Source organism: Anser cygnoides, chromosome 1, assembly GCF_040182565.1.
Source record: "Anser cygnoides isolate HZ-2024a breed goose chromosome 1, Taihu_goose_T2T_genome, whole genome shotgun sequence".
Classification (NCBI taxonomy): domain Eukaryota; kingdom Metazoa; phylum Chordata; class Aves; order Anseriformes; family Anatidae; genus Anser; species Anser cygnoides.
This window is the reverse complement of record NC_089873.1, coordinates 106,960,107-106,979,376: the sequence shown is the minus strand read 5'-3', so window position 1 is coordinate 106,979,376 and position 19,270 is coordinate 106,960,107. Positions and strand designations below refer to the sequence as shown.

Sequence of the window (19,270 nt, the reverse complement as noted above, 5' to 3'; positions counted from 1 at the left end):
TTGTTGTTTTAAAACTTTTTAGGAATTTAGAGAAACAAGGTTATTCAGTTACACAAAACATGATATGACTATACAGTCAACACTTACGAGGGGTGACATTCAGCTCAATAGAACATTCATCTGCGCCAACTCGGTTTGAAGCAACACAACTGTATACACCAGAATACTCTTGAGACGCATTTTTCAAGAGAAGTTCACCCGTATTTCTATCTACAAGGAACAGAAAGCAAGTGTTTACTATTTACCAAAGTTTAGTTTCCTACTCAGTGCTACAGAATTATTATTCCCGCACATACGTGAAATCTTAAAAATACCATGTAAAAAAATCCAAAAGTCTACTTGTGCCACAGAACACTTATTTCAAAAATACTTTTTACTTTACTAGATATTTATTCCACAAAATTTGACTTTAATACTAAGCCTACAGATTGCTCTGTCAATGGAAAGGAACAGATGCTTAAAACGGCCAATTCTCTCACCTTAATGTAGAATACTAAAATAAGAGATTAACTGCATCACAGAGGTACCCTCTTCTCTTCTGTGTTGAAACCAATTCTGCACAACCAGCTCGGATGTCTGCAGAACTCATGTTCATCATGAAAGACAAATCTGACCTAAACCTTGCACTCCAATGGGCAACTAGTTAAGTCTAGCTATGCTGATAGAGTGAAAGCAGGAAGAACATTTCCCTTAAGGCTTCCAAAGCTATTAACAGCTACCTTTGCGAGATTTTTAAATTGCTAATAGATTTGCAACCAGCACTTAAACCCTAGAGCTGCCAAGAGATTACCTCATGGTAACAAAGAATCACACGTATACTTAGTTAGCTCTTCCTGCTGAAGTTAGGCAGCATAGAAGAGGTCCTTGAGAGCACGTTCAATGCTCCCAAACCTACAATCACAAACCCCAAACAACTGTTGCTACATTATATTAAATGCCACTTTTGCATACTTCCTAAATAATTCTTGTCCAGCACTATCAATTGATTTTTTTTTATTATTTTTTTTTTTCCAAAACATGAGACAAATTTGGGATGCATAAGAAGGAATAACAACAGAACAACAGAAACTTAAGGCCTTGAGTGGTAAAGAGAGAAACATTACTGACTAACTTCATTGTCAAAACAAGAAATAGGACATAAACAGCGCTACCGGGATGCAAAAGTTCAAAGAGAACAGCACAAGGCTCTTCAGATATAGTTATTTTTTAAGCAATCTGACCCTTAAGATATACAGATACTAAGAGACTACAAAAGTTCTAAGTAGACTGGAGAAGTTCCTGTAAGTCAGAGGTTGTTCTAATCAACTAAACTGGAACCACATCTCCCTCTGGAAATTCCTGAACCATAAATTAAGGGAGGATAAGAGACCACTATGAGGAAGAACCACACAAGTTCCTGTTCCCTCTTCCCTACACATCCACTTTTTAGACACATGGTATCATGATACCCTTTTACCTATATGCAATGCACACTTCACATTAAAATACTCCTCTTTGTAAGTAGATTCTTAAACTGCTCCAACTGCAAGGTGAACGTACCTTCCCCCAAGGATTAAAATTTTTTTTTAAACTACAAAGACCAACAAGAATTGGTACTGAGAACTATAATTCTAAGAAATATTCCAGAATAACTTTCACATAGTCAAAACTCACAAATTACTACTAAATTGGCTTTACTAATAAACTTTCACAATGAAGCTTTCACAAGAAAATCAACACCACCACAATAATTCTGAATTCAGTCAAAATTTGTAACATTGAATTATTTCCTGGATGTCAGCTAATGTAAGAGGGAAAACCTTCTCCTTTACGTGTAGGAACTTTTCCCCTAAATACACATAACCTCTTAAGAGATTCTGTCACTTGATCAGAAATTGAGAACTTCTGTGCACTCTCTAATGAAAATCAAGTTTTTATTTCCACTTTCCCAAATGCAGCTGTAATCACTGGTCTAGACTATTCTGACTCTTACCTGCTGCCCATCTGAGCAGAAAGCAGCCAAGAATCAGAAAGCAAGAGAAGTCAAAACATTCATGCAGGGGTGAACATGGTTCTGCAGTTTAACGGTAAGAATCTTTCTCAACTTCAAACATCTAATTTAAATGTCAGTTTTATTATCCAGTGAAAGGACAGAAGTGACACTTCTATAGACTGCTCTATACTAAAACTATGCATGAGATGCTAACAAGTCAAAATATGTCAAAAATATGAATACAATCTTTATTATTTATAATTCTGAAAAATTAAAGTTTGACAGTACTCAGCGTGGATGTGGCAGGAAGTTCTTGTGTGCCAGATACTCTTCTCCAGTCGTAAGACAAAAGTGGAGATCCTTCTTGTGATGCACATTTCAACGTAACGTCCTTTCCAATCTCCTGTGATCCTTCAACGGAACATTTAGTTCTTGCTGGCTTTACTAATAAATAAAGTATTATTGAATTAATAAGTCACAATCAAAAATGCTAGTTATGTTCTAGTAGGTCAGACCGTTTTGCTAAAGAAAGTTTGTGAAACAAAGCCTTTGCAAGCATGGAGAGATTTTGTATGAAATACAAGCCAGATTTAGATTTTTTTTTAAGTGCTCGTTATTCTGAATATTACTCCCTTTGCCCCCCCCCCCCCCCCCCAAAAAAAAAACAGAACAATGTCTGCACCCACCCTGAAGTCTCAATAAGGGATGATAGATTCAGGATGCCTTTGCCCTATGTAGGTTTTCATTTTATATATCAAATATAAGATGGCATAAACACAAAAATGTCACTGCAAATTCAAGAAAAAAAAATTTGCTTACCAAGTACAGTCAACTGTATTTTTTGGCTTTGAACTCCAGGAGCTTTCTTCACTTTGCACTGGTATGTGCCAGTATCTGCTGACTTTAAATTCAGGATATCCAACGAACCATCACCAGATCTGGGATCAGAACTGGTAAACTGCATTCGCCCAGTCATAGCAGCATAATAATGATTATAAATTCTGTCTACAGCATACATAATTATCTATAAAAGAATAAATATGATTCAGAAATCTACTTGGCATGTAAGCACTTGAAAAAAATGTTATCTTCAGATTCCTAACAGTGTCTTTCTACTGTTTAAAATAAGCATGACAGATGATCACAAAGATGATCAGAAGGCTGGAGCACCTCTCCCATCAAGGAAGGCTGAGAGAGGTGGGGATGTTCAGCCTGGAGAAGAGAAGGCTGCTGGGAGAATCACAGAATCATAAAAGGTTGGAAAAGACCTCCAAGATCATCTGCTCCAACCATCCTCCTACCACCAAAACCACTAAACCATGTCCCTAAGAGAGACAGAGAGGAGACCTCACTGCAGCCTTTCAATACTTAAAGGATGGAGAAGGACTCTTTACTCAGGTAGACAAGGATAGGACAAGGAGGAATGGTATTACACCAAAAGATTAGATTTAGATTAGACATTAGGAAGAAATTCTTTAATGTAAGGGTAGTGAGGCACTGGAAGAGGTTGCCCAGAGAAGCAACATACAATGCTCTAATGAATGCTCCAACTCAACACCTGCTGACATCTCGTTACTTGGGCATTGATTTATGGCTTAAAGAAAACTGTTTAAAATTGCTCAAATCTTCATTCTGTAAAATCTCTATTAAAAAGAAGTCATCTTACCGATAAGGCTTCAGAAGAAATGACAGCCTTAATAACTAACAAAGAGTTAATACAGAATACAAAATTCTCAAATAAATTTTCAACCAGGAAAATAATACACATACACAAGCAGAGTTTTCCGTACTCTGAAGCATTTTTAAAGTTCTTTAGTTATTAGATTAAGTACAAAATATCATAACATTCTCATTATTCCAAAACTTCCGCTACATTTCATATGACTGGTGTTTCAAAGTTATTTAAAACCACAAGCATCCCACCTTGAAAATTTTAACAAAGTCAAAAAAGTCACTACCAAAGTTCATATACTGATTTACTTTAATAATTTAATTAGAACCATGCAGAAAAGTCTCTACTTACTATTTGTTCCTTCTTTTGATTATCTGCTGGTATCAAGACCCACTCAATATCTAGTGGGCCTTCATCCTCTTCTGAGAGTACAAAAGTACATGGCAACGTAACTTTTTCTCCTTGAGCTTTTTCAAACATTGATTGGTCAGCTGAAGTTATACTCAGGCTTCTCGTTAGACCTATTAAAAATATTTTTGTTTTAAAAATCACATCACAGTTCCACAGCAAACATTCTCTTAGTCATTACTATATTCTTTCCAGAACAGAACGCCTAAAACCAGTCTCTGTACAACCAAAATGCATAGATTACCCAAACAGCTAAAATCTTAGTAACTTATCTCGACACAATGAAAGCCCAACTTTTTTGAAGTTCCTATATTCATTTAAGAAAAAAAACAACAAAATTATACCAATTCCTTTTGCAAATCCATCATATACTGTTTCTTCCTGTATAGAAATCAACTTTAAAAATCATGTCAAATTATCATTAAAAATCATTTCAAACTTTTATTGCTGCTTAAGAAATTCTGTGCAGTATGTTACTGAACACAATGCAAAGTCGGGTAGTCTTACTTTGGAATCATATCCCATAGGCAATTGCATCTTTGTTTGAAAGGTCTTTTTGTGCAATTTGAGTCCCATTTGAAGCTAAATAAATGAAAAGGCTGCTGCTGAAAATTTTCAAGTTATTGAAAACAGAAAATATAGAATATTTCCAATAACACATTTGGAATGAATTAAAAAAGTCACCTAATCAAAAGCCACTCACTCATTGATAAAATGAGAGCATGAAACAGTGACAAAGCCGACCAGGACTGTGTGTTAGATTAAGAAAAGTTACTTTGTGATGAGTTATAAGGACTGGACAAATGAATTCCTTTCAAAAACCTCAGGGAGTTTTCAGATTTGTTGGTCCTTTCTACTTGACTTACTCCTCAAAAAAGGCTGTGTAATCTTTATCTGTATGGGTGACTAAAGAAAACATGTTCCTGAACAGAATTTCCCCACTTCAACCCTGTAAAATAATCTATATAGTGACCCAAACAGACTTGCTGAAAGGCCTGAAGCAAGATTCCCTTTATTTTATAACAAGTATAGGCTTCCCTCCTTAAGTGTATAGGAACATACATCACAATCAGGAAGTAGAACTCTCCATTGACTTGTTATGGAACTAGGTTTGGCATTTTTACACCCACTGTTTTGTCCACCTTGCTGGCTATCATGTTCAGGTTTTTGGAGTCATTTCTGTACGTTGAGGCTGCTGTCCATCGTGGCTATGAAGTAGTCACTTGGATGTTACCACTACAGCAACAGATAAAAGGCCACAAGAAGCTTGTCCAGCAAGAATAAGATTGTTTTGGCACATCTGTAGAATTATAGCCTCAGACATAATAAAAATTATTACAAACAGTGCACATAAGCTCTAACTTGCACTTTCACACTAGCTCAAGTTACTATTCAACTTGCGCTTTTCCATATAGTGGAGAAGCTCTAGCTGAACTCTAGAAACTCAGACTGTACCGCAGCACAAGGACATGGACTTATTAGATCAAGTCCAGAGGAGGGCCATAAAAAGTTATCAAGGTGCCATAGAACCTCTCCTATGAGGACAGGCTGAGAGAGCTGGTGTTGTTCAGCCTGGAGAAGAGAAGGCTCTGGGGAGACCTCATAGCGGCCTTCCACTACCTAAAGAGGGTCTACATGAAAGCAGAAGAGAAACTATCAGAGAGGCTAGTGATAGAACAATGCGTAATGGTTTAAAACCAAAATAGGGTAGATTTAGAATAGATATAAGGAAGAAATTCTTTACGCAGAGGGTGGTAAGGCACTGCAACGGGTTGCCAAGAGAAGCTGTGGATGCCCCATTCCTGGAGGTGTTCAAGGCCAGGCTGGATGGGGCTTTGAGCAACCTGGTCTGGTGGGAGGTGTCCCTGCCCATGGCAGGGGGACTGGAACTGGATGGTCTTTAAGGTCCCTTCCAACCCAAACCATTCTGTGGTTCTACGATCCTAAGAACGCTTGTAGATAAAGCTATTTTCCACTCTGTCCATTGCTTGTTGGGTCAATATTAGATTGACAAGCAGAAGCAGCAGGCATCTTAGTTGAAAGGAGATGTCACAGCCAGCTGGACTTGAATCAAGCATTAGCACTAGGAGGGAGTGGCAGTTAATACTAGCTGGAGATCCCCTTCTGCAGAAGAGACACCCATCTGCTGCCAGATATGCTGGCATAGGAGGTTTAGCCAAAGCAGGTGTGCTAAGAGATTGCTTACCTTCTATGACTCTTGGACTATTATCATTGCATTATTACTACTAGTAGTGTTTTTGTTGTTGTTTGTTTAAACTATTACCATTACCTACTCATGCTAGTAACGGAGACAACCTGAAATAAGTCAAAATTAACCACAGAACTGGGGGCAAAGGAAAAGGACGTGGGAGTGCTGGGAATGAAGGAAGAAAGGCTTGTGGAGAAGGATCCTGTGAGTGAATTGGCTGCAGGATTAACCAGAAAAGCTTCTACTAGCACATGAGCTGTAAAGAACCAAAAAGGAAGTCAGGGCAGTTGATTTAGTGGCAGCTGACATAAGGCAAGACTGAAGTACTCACTGTTGACTCTGCTTGGAGCAGAAGGTTAGATGATTGAGGTCACTCTCAATGCAAACAATTCAGTTAACTGCATTAAAGACCTACACGAAGCTAATGCCCACGGTGATCAGATAGCATTGTCTCCAAGCTTTCCCCAAGCCTCACCTCCTCCAGTTTCCATTCAAATCAGAAAGATTCAATTTCTGTTCACTCCCCTAGTGTACTCCTCAAAACATAAGAGGATCATCTGTGGCATTTAAGTGCTCGTATGACATTATCGGACTGAGCAAAGATCTGTATTTCATAGAATCATTAAGGTTGGAAAAACCTTCAAGATCATCTGGTCCAACCATTGCCCTACTACCAATGTCACCCACTAAACCATGTCCCTGTGCAACAGGTCCAACCTTTCCTTGAACACCCCCAGGGACAGTGACTCCACCACTTCCCTGGGCAACCCATCCCAATGCCTGACTACTCTTTCTGAAAAGAAATGTCTCCTAATTTCTAACCTAAATTGTTTTGGTTAGTGGAGTTTTATGGATCAAGTTTCAGACTTTCCAGACTTCTTTGAACATACCAGAAAGACAGTGATTCCTCAAGTTAGCTAACCCGTTTATTCAAAGGTGCTTAGCATGAACTTGTCTGATTTTTAATTATAGCTAACAAATCACTGTGAAGAATAGGAGCATATAACAGATTCTCAAAAAAAAAAGCACTGAAAACTATCAACATAGAAATGCAATTGGTCCAAACACACATATATCATTCCCAAATACTTTTTCAAGGAAAAAACATTTCAAATTCAGTAGGGATAATCAGAAGAATGAGCCTTTGTGAATGGGTAAGAAGAGACGAGTACCATTCCTTGATCTATTTAGTATTATCCCTTATAAAAGTTTCAGAGGAATGTAAGAGGTCAATACACATTTTGGTTCTGAGCATTTAAATTTAAAGTTCTCAATGTGGAATTATTTAATTTTTCTCTGAGAAACTGACCCTACAGCAAGTCACTGACTGAACAAGTTTTTCACATTATTTCTAAAGGAGTGCAAAACAGTATACCATTTTTCAGGAAACTGTAGTTCCTTCTGAGTATTTAGACATACCATCAAATAGCACTCAGGTGGAACACAGTTTAGCAAAGTATATTATTAAATTTTTCATCTAGGAAAAATGGTATATGTGATAAAACTTGATGGAAACTGATTTTTAGTATCATTTAAAAGAGTTTTCAAAACAGAAAACACAACAAATGTAACAGTGCATTCTCCATTCCAACACAAGTAACAGAAGACAAATTTTCTTTAAATACTAAATGCAGAAATGATATTTTTTAGATTAAAAATGTGAGGAGTTCAGCATACACTGGAATTTGGGACTGCTTGCTTACACAAACTGAAGTGTAAATTTAAGCTTGACCAGAACACTTCCGGCAATCAGATAGCACTATCTTATGGCAGTGTTGCATAACCCACTGAACACAATCCCTCTCTAATCAGGCAAGGTGAGAAAAACCATCAGCTGGCACAGAAGGTAAGGCAAAGGCAACAGAAATACACAGAGAGGGCAGGAGTAGCAGAGCTACACCATAACAGCAGGACTGCCACCAGGTTCAAACCGATGTCTGAAATAGCAACTGCTACAGAACACAACTGCAAAGAAGCACAGACTGCTTCTCCATGGAATAAGAACTGAGTTCACATATCTTGCCGCACTTAAAAATCATAGTTGATCAATATACGTTCTACATTTGCACAGTACTTCACCTGTACTAGCAGGCTCTCCACAAACTTTATGGTTTGCCAATAGCAGCTCGTAAACAGGAAATGGCTGTTAAATGCATGAAGGTTTCCTCACAGAATGAGGCCTTCAGAAGTATCAATCAGAAATGCATGCTACAAAACGCACTTAAGAGACTCTTCTTTCAAGCATAGTCTATAGATGATGTTTGTCTGCATAGTTGTGATCAAATCTTTCTGCTTGACAAGACTTCAGTCTCAAGAATCAAATCCCCACTCATTTTACTTCGGAATATGCCTCTCAACTGTAGTGAGTCTCTTATTTTAAGTTAGCTCTAATAATATAAAGCAAAATTTGCCAACTGCCCCTTTTTCCCACATCCACTTTGACAAAACTGCACTTCTGAAATAAAACACCATAAAACTTGGAAAGTCAACTTACACCAACGTCCTTACCAACTAGTACCTAACAGAGCGAGTTTCCCACTGCTTACTGGCAGTCTGACACAAACATTGTTAGCCTTCCTCATAGTGCAAATCCCCAGAAGTCACCATCTCACAATCTTCTGCTTCCTGACTCCACAAAGAGTCAGTATCTTCACATGATGCCAATTAACATCTCTGCAAGGCAGGGTGCTTCTAACAGAATAACTGGAATAAAAGTTGCCTTAGCAGAAATAAAGTGAAAAGAATATTTGATATTATTCATTTTTAGTGATTTTGATAATACTAATTTTAGTGATTTTACAGCACCCACCATCCAAGCCACATCAGTACAGCCAGCATGGCCACAAGCTGCAGAACTTGCTTAGGGTTTTTTCCCACGATATCATAACTGACTGCAACACAAACTGAATCCTAGTTTTACCAGCGTGATCCTCAAGGGCCACAAAGCCTAGCTTCAGGTTTGGGTTCTCACAATTTCCCAGCATCTTGCCTCAAACAGCGAGAGTAGAAGCCCATTAAAGTCAAAACTTTCAAGAACTTGGGCCAGATGTGTTATGAAGATTTGTTGCGTCTATCTTTCCATGTCATAAACCCTAGAACTACTGGAAAGCCCCAACACATGGCAAAATCCTGAGAACATCACGTCCCTTAGTCATAATGAGGTCTGACAGAGATTAAGACAGGGTTAACCTTGCCTTAGTTTCTGCGGAAGTTTTACCAGGATTCAGAAAAATCAGGCTGATCAACTGGGGGGGGAGAAGGGAGTGAATGAAGGGAAGAGAGTCAATTCAACTTTTCAACCAGCTCTAGTCATATGTATTTTCTCAAATTCACTTTTTTCTGAAGACATGACTTAGAACAACACAGAAAAAAGGCCACTAAAGAGCCTTTTTTAAGCTTAGTAAGCATTACAGAAACAATGGAAAGAAAAAAACCTACGATTTAATAGAAGGACACACACAAATAGTTGTCTTCCCTTTGGAAGGGAAATTCAACAGATTTGGAGAATTCTGATGTGAGAATAAAACTCTCAAATTCTATTTTACAGCCACAGTACACAGATTCTCATGAGATGTTTCAGAACAGTATCCAAAATCCCTAGTAGCTCAATACACATCTTCTTAACATTTTTGGTCAGACTCCTAGTCACTGAAGATTACTTAACCAGCACAGCAACCTCATCTTAGCTAAGAGGAATAAGAAAGGAGGGACAGAAACAAGCAAGCAGTCAATGAACTGTTGGTAAAAGCAAACTGTAAAGCTTTTCTAACAAAGGAAGTACTATCCGGCTAGTTTTAGAAAGTTAATATTTAATATGTTCTACAGAGCAGTGCTTGATGCTAACTATGGCTATTGTACAATGCTACAGTACAGCCTTCAAAAATAAAGCTGAGTTCATAGTAAGTAGAAAATAAAAAACCCACCACCACACCATCTTAGCAAAAGCATCCAAAACTTAAATCTAGTACTTCTAAAATTATCAACATTAACAAACTATGCCTTTACTTAAACCTCAAAGAGGCCCAATCAAAAAAGATTAGAGAGAAGATAAAAACCTGCCTGCCTATACTAGCTTAAGTCCACCATGCAGAACACTTGTTAATCCCTGAAGAAAGCAGACTCAACATTCGAACAGATGTTCATACCTGCATCTCTGATCTCCTAGGTGAACGCTCCACAAGCTAACCAGTCACACAACTTACTGAAGCCCTTCTACTATGCAGAAAAGATCCAAAGTTTATGGAGCCAGAGAAAGTAAACATCTCAAAATAAAAGCACTAGCCTAGAAAAAGTTGAGATTTGGCTTCCAGTCTTCACTCCAAACGCTGTTTCCTCCTTCCTAGCCTATTTAGTCCCAGATTCAATATAATAGCTCAGGAAAATAAATCCACAAAGCAATTTCTGAAAGAGCTTCAATTCAAGATAGCATTAGTAGAGGCATGATGTTAAACCTTTCTCTTTCGCATTTCATCCCAGCTGCCTCCCCAGTAGCAGGATGAAGCTGAGTGATCAAACTCCCAGAGATCTGGTCTAGGTAAGCTTTCAGGACACACTGTACACAAACTGAAGCAGCTTACCAGCACAGAGGAAGTTTCTGCCATAAACTACAAAGAGAAAGCTGATGAAACAGCAGGAGCACTTAAAGCACAACATGGGAAAAAATCCATGTCAGAATGATCCTGGCAAAGTTCTATCACCTGGACAATCAACTACACCCCTGCTGGGTCTCCAAACAGTGGGTTTGTCTTTCCAAACTTCACTTCATTTGAGCAGCCAGGGTTGGGAGAACCACTTAACGGAGGCACATTTACCAGGCAAAGTCTCCCAGTTGCACTTACTCTCAAAATAACCAGGGTGACATCATGGATTTACTTTCTCCCTGCTTATTTCTGACTTCTCATCTGCTTCCACATTAAAGGGGACACTGCTATTAAGAATAAGCCTTATTTTCTTATCTACTATCCAATCCCCAGACTCACAGAAATGTGTTTTTAAGTAGCACAGAACCTGAAATCTGACCAGTTCCAGAAATGGAGGAGTGTTGCCAGCCAAAGCTCCCGATTTCTGCAGAACATCTCAAAAAGACTGATTCTGCTCCAGAATTCCACAAACAACACCTTAAAGGTATCTGCTTTGAACAGAAACTGAAACAATCCTGCATTAGCCTAGTCTAAGAAATCTGACAAAAATAAATCAATTCAACAATAACCATTAAATTACTGAATTTCTACCTGAGCTCACCTGAATCCACAAATCCTCTGTCAAGTTACACAATGGAAAAAAAGAAAAACTGCACTAAAACCAACATGAAACAGGCTAAGCATACTGCCTTTCTGAAGACAAAAATATTCTCTTTCAGTTTGGACATTACTTGTAATAGAAGAGTTCTGTGGCAGGATCACATGAATAAGTTGCTCATGTAGAGTCGCATACTCAAGCCCCAGTTTAAAGCATACTGCACAGTAACATTAGAAGTTATTCTTTCTCCCAATCTAATAAAGACTTTTTTTTAAGCTCTAAGACTCAAACAGAACTACAAACAACCCTAATCCTGTAAATACATAACATGATCTTAATTTCATTCCCAACCGCAATTCACTGAAATCGATTGGAATAGCAACAAGGAAAATCTAAAAAGCATGGGCTAAAGCTTTACTGATCTTTTACTCATCTCCCTCAAGTTTCACTTCTTCCCTTGATATCCCATTTGATTCTACCCCACGTTCCTTTCCTTTTCCAACTGTACTTGTGCTCCTAACTTGCTCAGCACATTCTTGAAGCTATTCCTGTTGCTAAACCCAAAGTCATTAGCCAAGTATCCTAGCAACTACAGCAGCAGATGACCTTACTTAAGAGGGACGTACTTATCAAGTTGGGAGCGGGTGAGTTTGTATCTCATTACTGAACTAAACGATATGCTTGGGGGATGGGGCGGGGCGGCAGCCACACATAAAAAGGGAAGGGCTATTATAATAAAAATTAGGATTAAGATTAATTTTAAGCATGGGAATACTGTTTAGCCCAACATCTGCAGAAGACCACTATGAATTCTGAGCTTTAATGCTTGGTCACGTTCAAATGGTCAAGTACGACTTTGCTCAACCTGCAGTATTTAGGAAAAGGCAACCAGACGACTTCGGACTTACTGAGGTCCTGCCTTCTCATCCTCAGTTCTGAGTGTCACCTCCCTTCATGCCAGTAAAAGGCTTCATGAAAAAAAGCACAAGTTTCAGTAGCACAAAGGTGGACACAGAAAAGCTGAGGCGCTGTTGTAGCCTCGGTAAGGATTTGCTTACACTGCCATGGAGCCCCACCCCATAGAGAAATTTTGCGCTACACCTACACCAGCCAGGCTGCTGCCAGCTCTCAGAGTAAGCAGCAGGGCTCATCCCCACACTGCACAGCCACAGAGTGACTTGACTTAATGAACTCATCCAGTAAGAAAATAACACACTCCATAAGTCCTCTGTTGTACCAGCTGAGTGAATTCAATCAGCTACACAACACTGACTCTGACAGCAGGAGAGGAAGAAGGAACCCAAAACCGTCACTGAAGCAGCAACAGCTTAGATGGACATGTGCAGTCACACCAGATGTAACCACACCACATCTTTAATGCACCTAGGTGCAACGTGAAACTGTACCTTCACACTGCACTTAAGAGGCATTAAGGAACCATCGCAACATACCATTTAGAAGAGTAAAAAGAAATGGCGTCCAACCATTACAGAGACTTTTTTCAAAGACAAGAAAAAAACAACAAATCCTGACATTCCTTACTTATCCATACAAAAACCTGCCTCTCCTCTACCAGTCCACACCAACTGCAGCAGCTGGTTTGTGCTTTCAGCCCTGCGAGTCACGTGTTTTCCAGCTACCCGACTGATACTGAAGGGTTATACAGCCACTAAGCAATCAAGTCACATGGTTCTTTTCTTCCTGCCAATTTGATGGCATTTAAAAGGAAGATGAATGAAGCAGCCCTTTTGCAGTGTGAAAGCATTAGGCACATCTGTCAGTCAATGCATTAGGGAATTTAAGTACAATCAAGCACTTAACTGAGCAGCCATATTACTTTCACTTGAGTAAAGGGGTTTGGAGTCTTCCGAGCTAGTGAGCCATGTTTTTTCATAGCACATGCAAGTTTTAAATTAAGATTGAAAGTTATTTTATTCAGTAGTATATTTTTGTTGCTGTTGCTTTGTGAGTTGTCTTTGTTGTTGTGGTGGTGTTTTAAAGTGGCTGCTTGTTTTTGCCTCCCTCCTCCCCACTGCAAGAAATAGCCAGAAAGGAACATGTTCAAAGAACTAGAATATCCACCCTAAATAGACAGAAAGTTAATGAGTCATTATATGTATACACATTCATTATTTTATAGGTCTTAACTGAGAGGGAACATTCCTCGTAGCTTAAGTGGTTAATACATCTAGAAGGAAAAAACAGAAAATGCAGGATCTATAGATACATGAAATTTCAACTACCTATACAATATCACTCCGCACTAGTTAAAACAGCTGTGAATTTAAGAAGTTTTCATCCTTCTTTCTACACACGCACACCAAATATTTCTTGTTGATTGATCATCTTTCAACATGCCAAATGTAGGTTTTAGCTGCAGGGCATGAAAGATACAACTCTGTGTGCTACATTAAAAAAAAAAAAAAGTAGCAGCAAGCAGAACTGCAAAACTTGTGACCATTGAGCACTTCAGATGCTTCTCAAAAGCAGCTAAAGGAAATCACATCACTGCTGAACAGCTCAGGACTAGCTGCAGCCTACAGCCACCAGAGCTGCAGATCCCACTTGTCTATCACACTGCAGTTTTAGAATACCCGATCCAACAAGCACATGACATCCACAAACAAATTTACATACTCCACCCACACGGGTTTGAGGTTACAGCTGATCCTTTGCTTACAACTAAGACTAGCGATCCCATTGAGTTGGATCCAGAAAAGGAACAGGTAAACAATACAACCTTACAAAACCTTACAAAATTTTCATGTTTTTCTGACTTTAGACCTCCCTGAAGAGGCTCACCATGGAGCCAGAAGAATGCCAGCTACCACCTGAAACGGGATGTAAAAATAATCCTTGAGATAACACCTAGCCATACAACTGACCAATTGCCTGATTTAGTGATATAGTCAAACTCCCCAAAAAAGCTCCCCAGGCCAGGGTTACATATTTTTCTCACGTGGGAGAATACTGATCACACACAATTCATCTTCTTCTGCCATCTTCCTGGTACTCATTCCTGCCCTGTAGCAGGACAGATTGTTGGCACAACTCTTTCTTGTTCCAAATCAGGCAATCATAACTGGTTAAAGAAAAAAAAAAAAAGGTAATGAAAACTGTAAGGATTCTCAGTTCAGACCCATTCACCATTCACCCACACAACTAAGACAGTTGTGCAGTAAATAAAATTACCAGCAAGGACAGAGGGTTTGCTATGATCAAGCTCCTACTGAAAGGGGTTTCCATAGAACTATAGCTTCACTGCCACTTACTCCCATGACAACAGGCTGAAGTGGCTCTTTTAATAACCACTCTCTGTCAGATGCAAACTAGTAAAAAGATGAATTTAAATAAAAGGCAGCATAAGCTAGCTAACTGTATATTTAGCCAGCAGTGACTAAATTGATGTAATTGGCAGGGGAGATATTCTTACAATCTGCTGAGACACACAACTGTTGAAATTTATTTAATGTTTCACACAGCATTAAAAGCTTCATGAAATGAATCAGAAGTTGCAACATGAGCAAAAAGGGAGTCCCTGACGTTAAAAGCTTATGAACACATGCAAGCAACAACAAATGATGAAATTAGTTAGGCAGTACTATGAATCAATACTGGCCCCAAAAACAAACTCCCTGTTGCGTATGCATCCCCCAGGTCACTGTGGCAAATGAGTTTTAAAACACTCCAATAGCAAGACAGATCCAAAGATGCTTACAAGGTTACAGGGAACTTCTTGAAGCATGAATGGAATCAAAGGCAAAGCATACAAGTACTCATGAGAGACATTTTTTGGGAAAGAAAAAAAAAGAAAACAGCAATGGAAGCCAAAAGAAGTAATTTATATAGAGATGAAACTACCACTGCTGAAGTGGAATCCGCTTTGGAGAATGCTGCGACAAGCACTGAAAGTGAAGACAGGCAGCTGATGCTTGATGCAACACAGGGGAAGCTAGCAAGGGGAGGCAGCCAAAGGAGAGCAAAGTGACAAGCTGTAACCATTTTTGCAGCAGCACACTGAATGCAAGAAATACTTTCTGATAAACAGAAGATTAGATAAAGCAAAATGATTGTAATTCAAATCTCAAGGCTGATGTCACAACAGTAACTAATTAAACCCAACAACTTCAGCTACTGCTGGTTAAAGTTTTTCATATGACTTGAAAATACTACGATTTGGGAAATCTAGGAAAGGAGAACTGAACATCATTTAACTGTCCACTGACATGAAAAGCTAAGAACTTGAACCCTGCAAATTGTTAAAATTATTCCTCAACTGACCAAGCATATGCAGCTTAGCAATAAAGGTACTAGGATGGGAATGATCCTGTGGTATCGAAATTCAAAAGTCAAATTTCTCCTAGTTGAAGCTTCTATAAGATCCTGGTGCTGCATAAAAACATGAACAGGTTTAAGTGCCTTCTTACACATACTTGACAAAGTGTACCAGCCACCAAATGCTGGCTGACTTAGAATGCATCAAAAATAGTTGCATAACCATAAGACCTAACAAAATGATCTGCCAGTGGTAACAAATCACCACCTCCTTAAAACAAAATTCTGCATTATCCTTTGGAAAACAGTTTAATATACATTTTCTCATTAAAAAAATATTCAGGAGCTGAAGAGTATATCATTTTGATTAGCCTACTAAAGGATTTGTTGGTGACAGCTACACAATATTAATTTAGATGAAAGAGAGTTTGCACATTTTGGGAATCCCCAACTACTTGAAGTGACCAATCATACTTAACCAAAATACGTAACAGACCTTGCAGATGGACATCAAGTCTCACTTACCACACTGCCTGGAGTGCATTTTTAGATAGAGAAGAATTAGCAACATAGCTTTAGAAAAGGTCTCATGATTACAAAAAGTAATCCAAATACGAACTCATACTGTATGACCACAAGGCAGCCGAAGACTCAATTTCACTACACCAACCAGTTCTGTGGTCACGTTGCAGTAGCACCAACTCAAAGAGAAACCACCATGAGTTATTTATCAGTTGCACAGCCAAGTAACACAGAGGCAGTCGCTAGAATCAATGCAGGCTAGTTACAACAATAGGGTAGAAGAGGATGGTTCTCCCCTTGTATCCCAGCGTTCAAGGATGAACTCTTTCCCTCCTGCAAGGAAAGGGGAAGCTCCCAATTTGGTTATTTATGACTGTGAAATTGACCTTAGCAGAGAGATTAAACCCCTGAGCTGGGTTCAGGGACGGCTTAAACCCAGACACTTCTCTCTTTCAACACAGAATAGCACAGCCTGGTTGCCTGCTGAGGGTCTATTTTGTACAGTCAAGATAAGCCTCCTGATTTATACAAAATCAGTTATTTTGAATCTTCTACTTTTAGCAAGGTGGAAACAAGGAAAGTTAGACTTACAGGAAAAGAGGAGGAAAAAAACCACAACTTTCAGTAGGAGCCCTGAAGTACCACGATAAATTACTCCACTACCACAAACTCAAGTAAGGACTTGAGCAGCTAGACCGTGCTCCATTGCCAACAGCTTTCACACAACTGCACACAAATGGCTTCCTCTAACTTTGGTCCATACAAAGAAAGGCAACTTACTGCTCTCTGTTTCCTCAAAGGAAACAACGTGTGTCTGGACCACTGACAGAAATATTAATTCTATTTAACAGAGAAAAAAATAGAAGGAAGCTCTGATCAACTCCAACGATAAACTAATTTTTTAAGTTGTTTTTTTCAGAGGACTACGAAATCTGTGCATCTTTCAGGCTAGTCATCCCAATAACCACGCTAAAATATTCCTAATCAAAACACACTATGAATATTTATGACTTTCTCTAGGAAGTCATCCAGTTTCACAGTGAAGTTTGAAGACACCTGTAACGCTTCAGTAAAGCTGAGGTGTGAAATCTGGTTCTGGTTTTGTGTTTCATCATATAATAATTATCTCCAGTTTTATAGCATTGTAACATTTGATATCTTAGCAGGGATACAGCTCATTTACAGCATATACAATAATTGTGCTCGAGACAAGCTTTTTTCCCCAGCTTTTGTTACATGAAGTGTTTCAGTACAAACCTTAATCACTAACCCAGCCACTAAATACTTGTAATTCATAGTTCACGCACAACTTCTGTTTAGAGAAAGTGAGTTAATGCAGAACTACCGATATCCCTTTACGCATTAGATTAGAGCCCATCATTCTGTTAAACAGGCAGAATTTTGATCCCATGAGTAATTTCCCCCGTGACATCAACACAGCATTAGCATTTCAACAGGAAACAAAATCTGTCCTCCTGCCAGTGCTGATGCATGCTCTGCCGTAAACCTTAACCTCCTCAGGTGTTCCGTCACCTTCCACAGTTTCACATAAATTCGGGCCACCATTAGGCGGAACACAACACGTTTTTCGAAGTCACTTGAAGGAAGCGTTGGCACTGACGCGGTTCAACCGAGTTCATGCCAGCAACCAAGCCAAGCGTTCGCCTACTTTTTGTTTCAAACAGGCCAGGCATGCTTTTGTTGCTGTTGTTTGACAACATCTACCCCTTTGTTCTCTCCCAGTAAGAAAATGAAATGAATTCGGGTATAGGTGTAACGCAGAGGCTTTTTCCCACCTCGAATTCCCTCAACTTTCCACCAGAGCTTCCAACCGCCCTCACTGAATCCAGAACAATTGGGCAGCGAGGGCTCTGCGAGCCACCCGGCCCCTTCCACGCCAAGACCAACTTCGCGGCTGGATGCAGGGTCGGGGGAGGCGTTAGGCGCTGATTTCTCTCGAATTTTTGATTAAATTTGATTAAAAGCACCCCTTCTTTTCGCTCCCATTCCCCCGGCAGGGCTCGCTCCCTCCCCAGCCCCGATATGCTGCAGCCGTTGCTGGCAGCTTCGCACACACACCCTACCACCACCACGTTAAAGATTAATTAAAAATAAATAAATAAGTAAGGTGAACACAATAAGGAGAGGAGCGACAAAAATTAAAATTTAGAAAAGAATAAGAAAAAACGAAGCCCGCAGGTCGCCTTCACGCGGCGAGGAGGAGGAGGAGGAGGAGGAGGGAGCCGAACCGCGGCAGCCCCCCGCCGGCTGGCGGCGAACAAAGCCCGGCGCCGCCCGCCGCAGGGCTCCGAGCCTCGGCCACCGCCCCGGAGCCACGGGGGAGAAGCCGGGACACCAGCACCGCCACGAGGACCACGGCCACCGCCCCTTCTCCCAGCCCAACAGAGCCCCTGCCCTTCCATTCCCTTCCCTTCCCTTCCCCTCCATTCCCTTCCCTTCCCTTCCCCTCCATTCCCTGCCGGTCCCCTCCCCGCCACCTGCCTGCCTGCCCGCCCGCCCCGTCCCGTCCCGTCCCGTCCCGTCCCGGCGCCCACCGGCGGAGCCGAACAGGGCGAGGGCCAGCAGCAGCAGCACCGCCAACGACGGCGGCGGCGGCGCGAGCGGCGGCTCCATAGCGCGGCGCGAGCGGGCGGGCAACCGCCACCAACGACTCCGGCCCCGCGACTCCCCGCGGGCGCGCCCCGCCCCGCCCCGCCCCGCCCCGCGCGCCCCGCCCAGCAGGTGAAGCGCCCGTCACTTCCGGGCCCTGGCGGCCGAGGTGCGGGCTGGTGGCGGCTGGTGGCAGTGGCATAACCAACCATTTACTGCGCATAAGTAGCTACTGCTATGTAGTAGTCTATGTATATACTGCAATACCAATGCTGTTAGCGGGCGTAAGAGGGTTTCTAGCACTATGGCTTATTCTCGTGAAGGGGTAAGTCATGCTGGTAGCGTGCCCTTTCATGTGCCTGCT

At 40.5% G+C, this 19,270-nt stretch overlaps 1 protein-coding gene across 2 annotated transcripts in view; it reads right to left on the bottom strand.

The window, feature by feature from the left end:
- Positions 1-19,010, bottom strand: part of CXADR (CXADR Ig-like cell adhesion molecule) — a 33,096-nt gene extending 14,086 nt beyond the window's left edge. For both annotated transcript variants that reach the window (XM_066977530.1, XM_066977529.1), the window contains exons 1-5: positions 18,852-19,010; positions 3,996-4,165; positions 2,792-2,996; positions 2,261-2,416; positions 88-210 (exon numbers count right to left, since the gene is read on the bottom strand). In XM_066977530.1, the coding sequence (XP_066833631.1) occupies positions 88-210; positions 2,261-2,416; positions 2,792-2,996; positions 3,996-4,165; positions 18,852-18,930 (733 nt within the window). In that variant the 5' untranslated portion in view covers positions 18,931-19,010. The remainder of the gene's footprint in view (positions 1-87; positions 211-2,260; positions 2,417-2,791; positions 2,997-3,995; positions 4,166-18,851) is intronic.
- Positions 19,011-19,270: the final 260 nt, after the last annotated feature.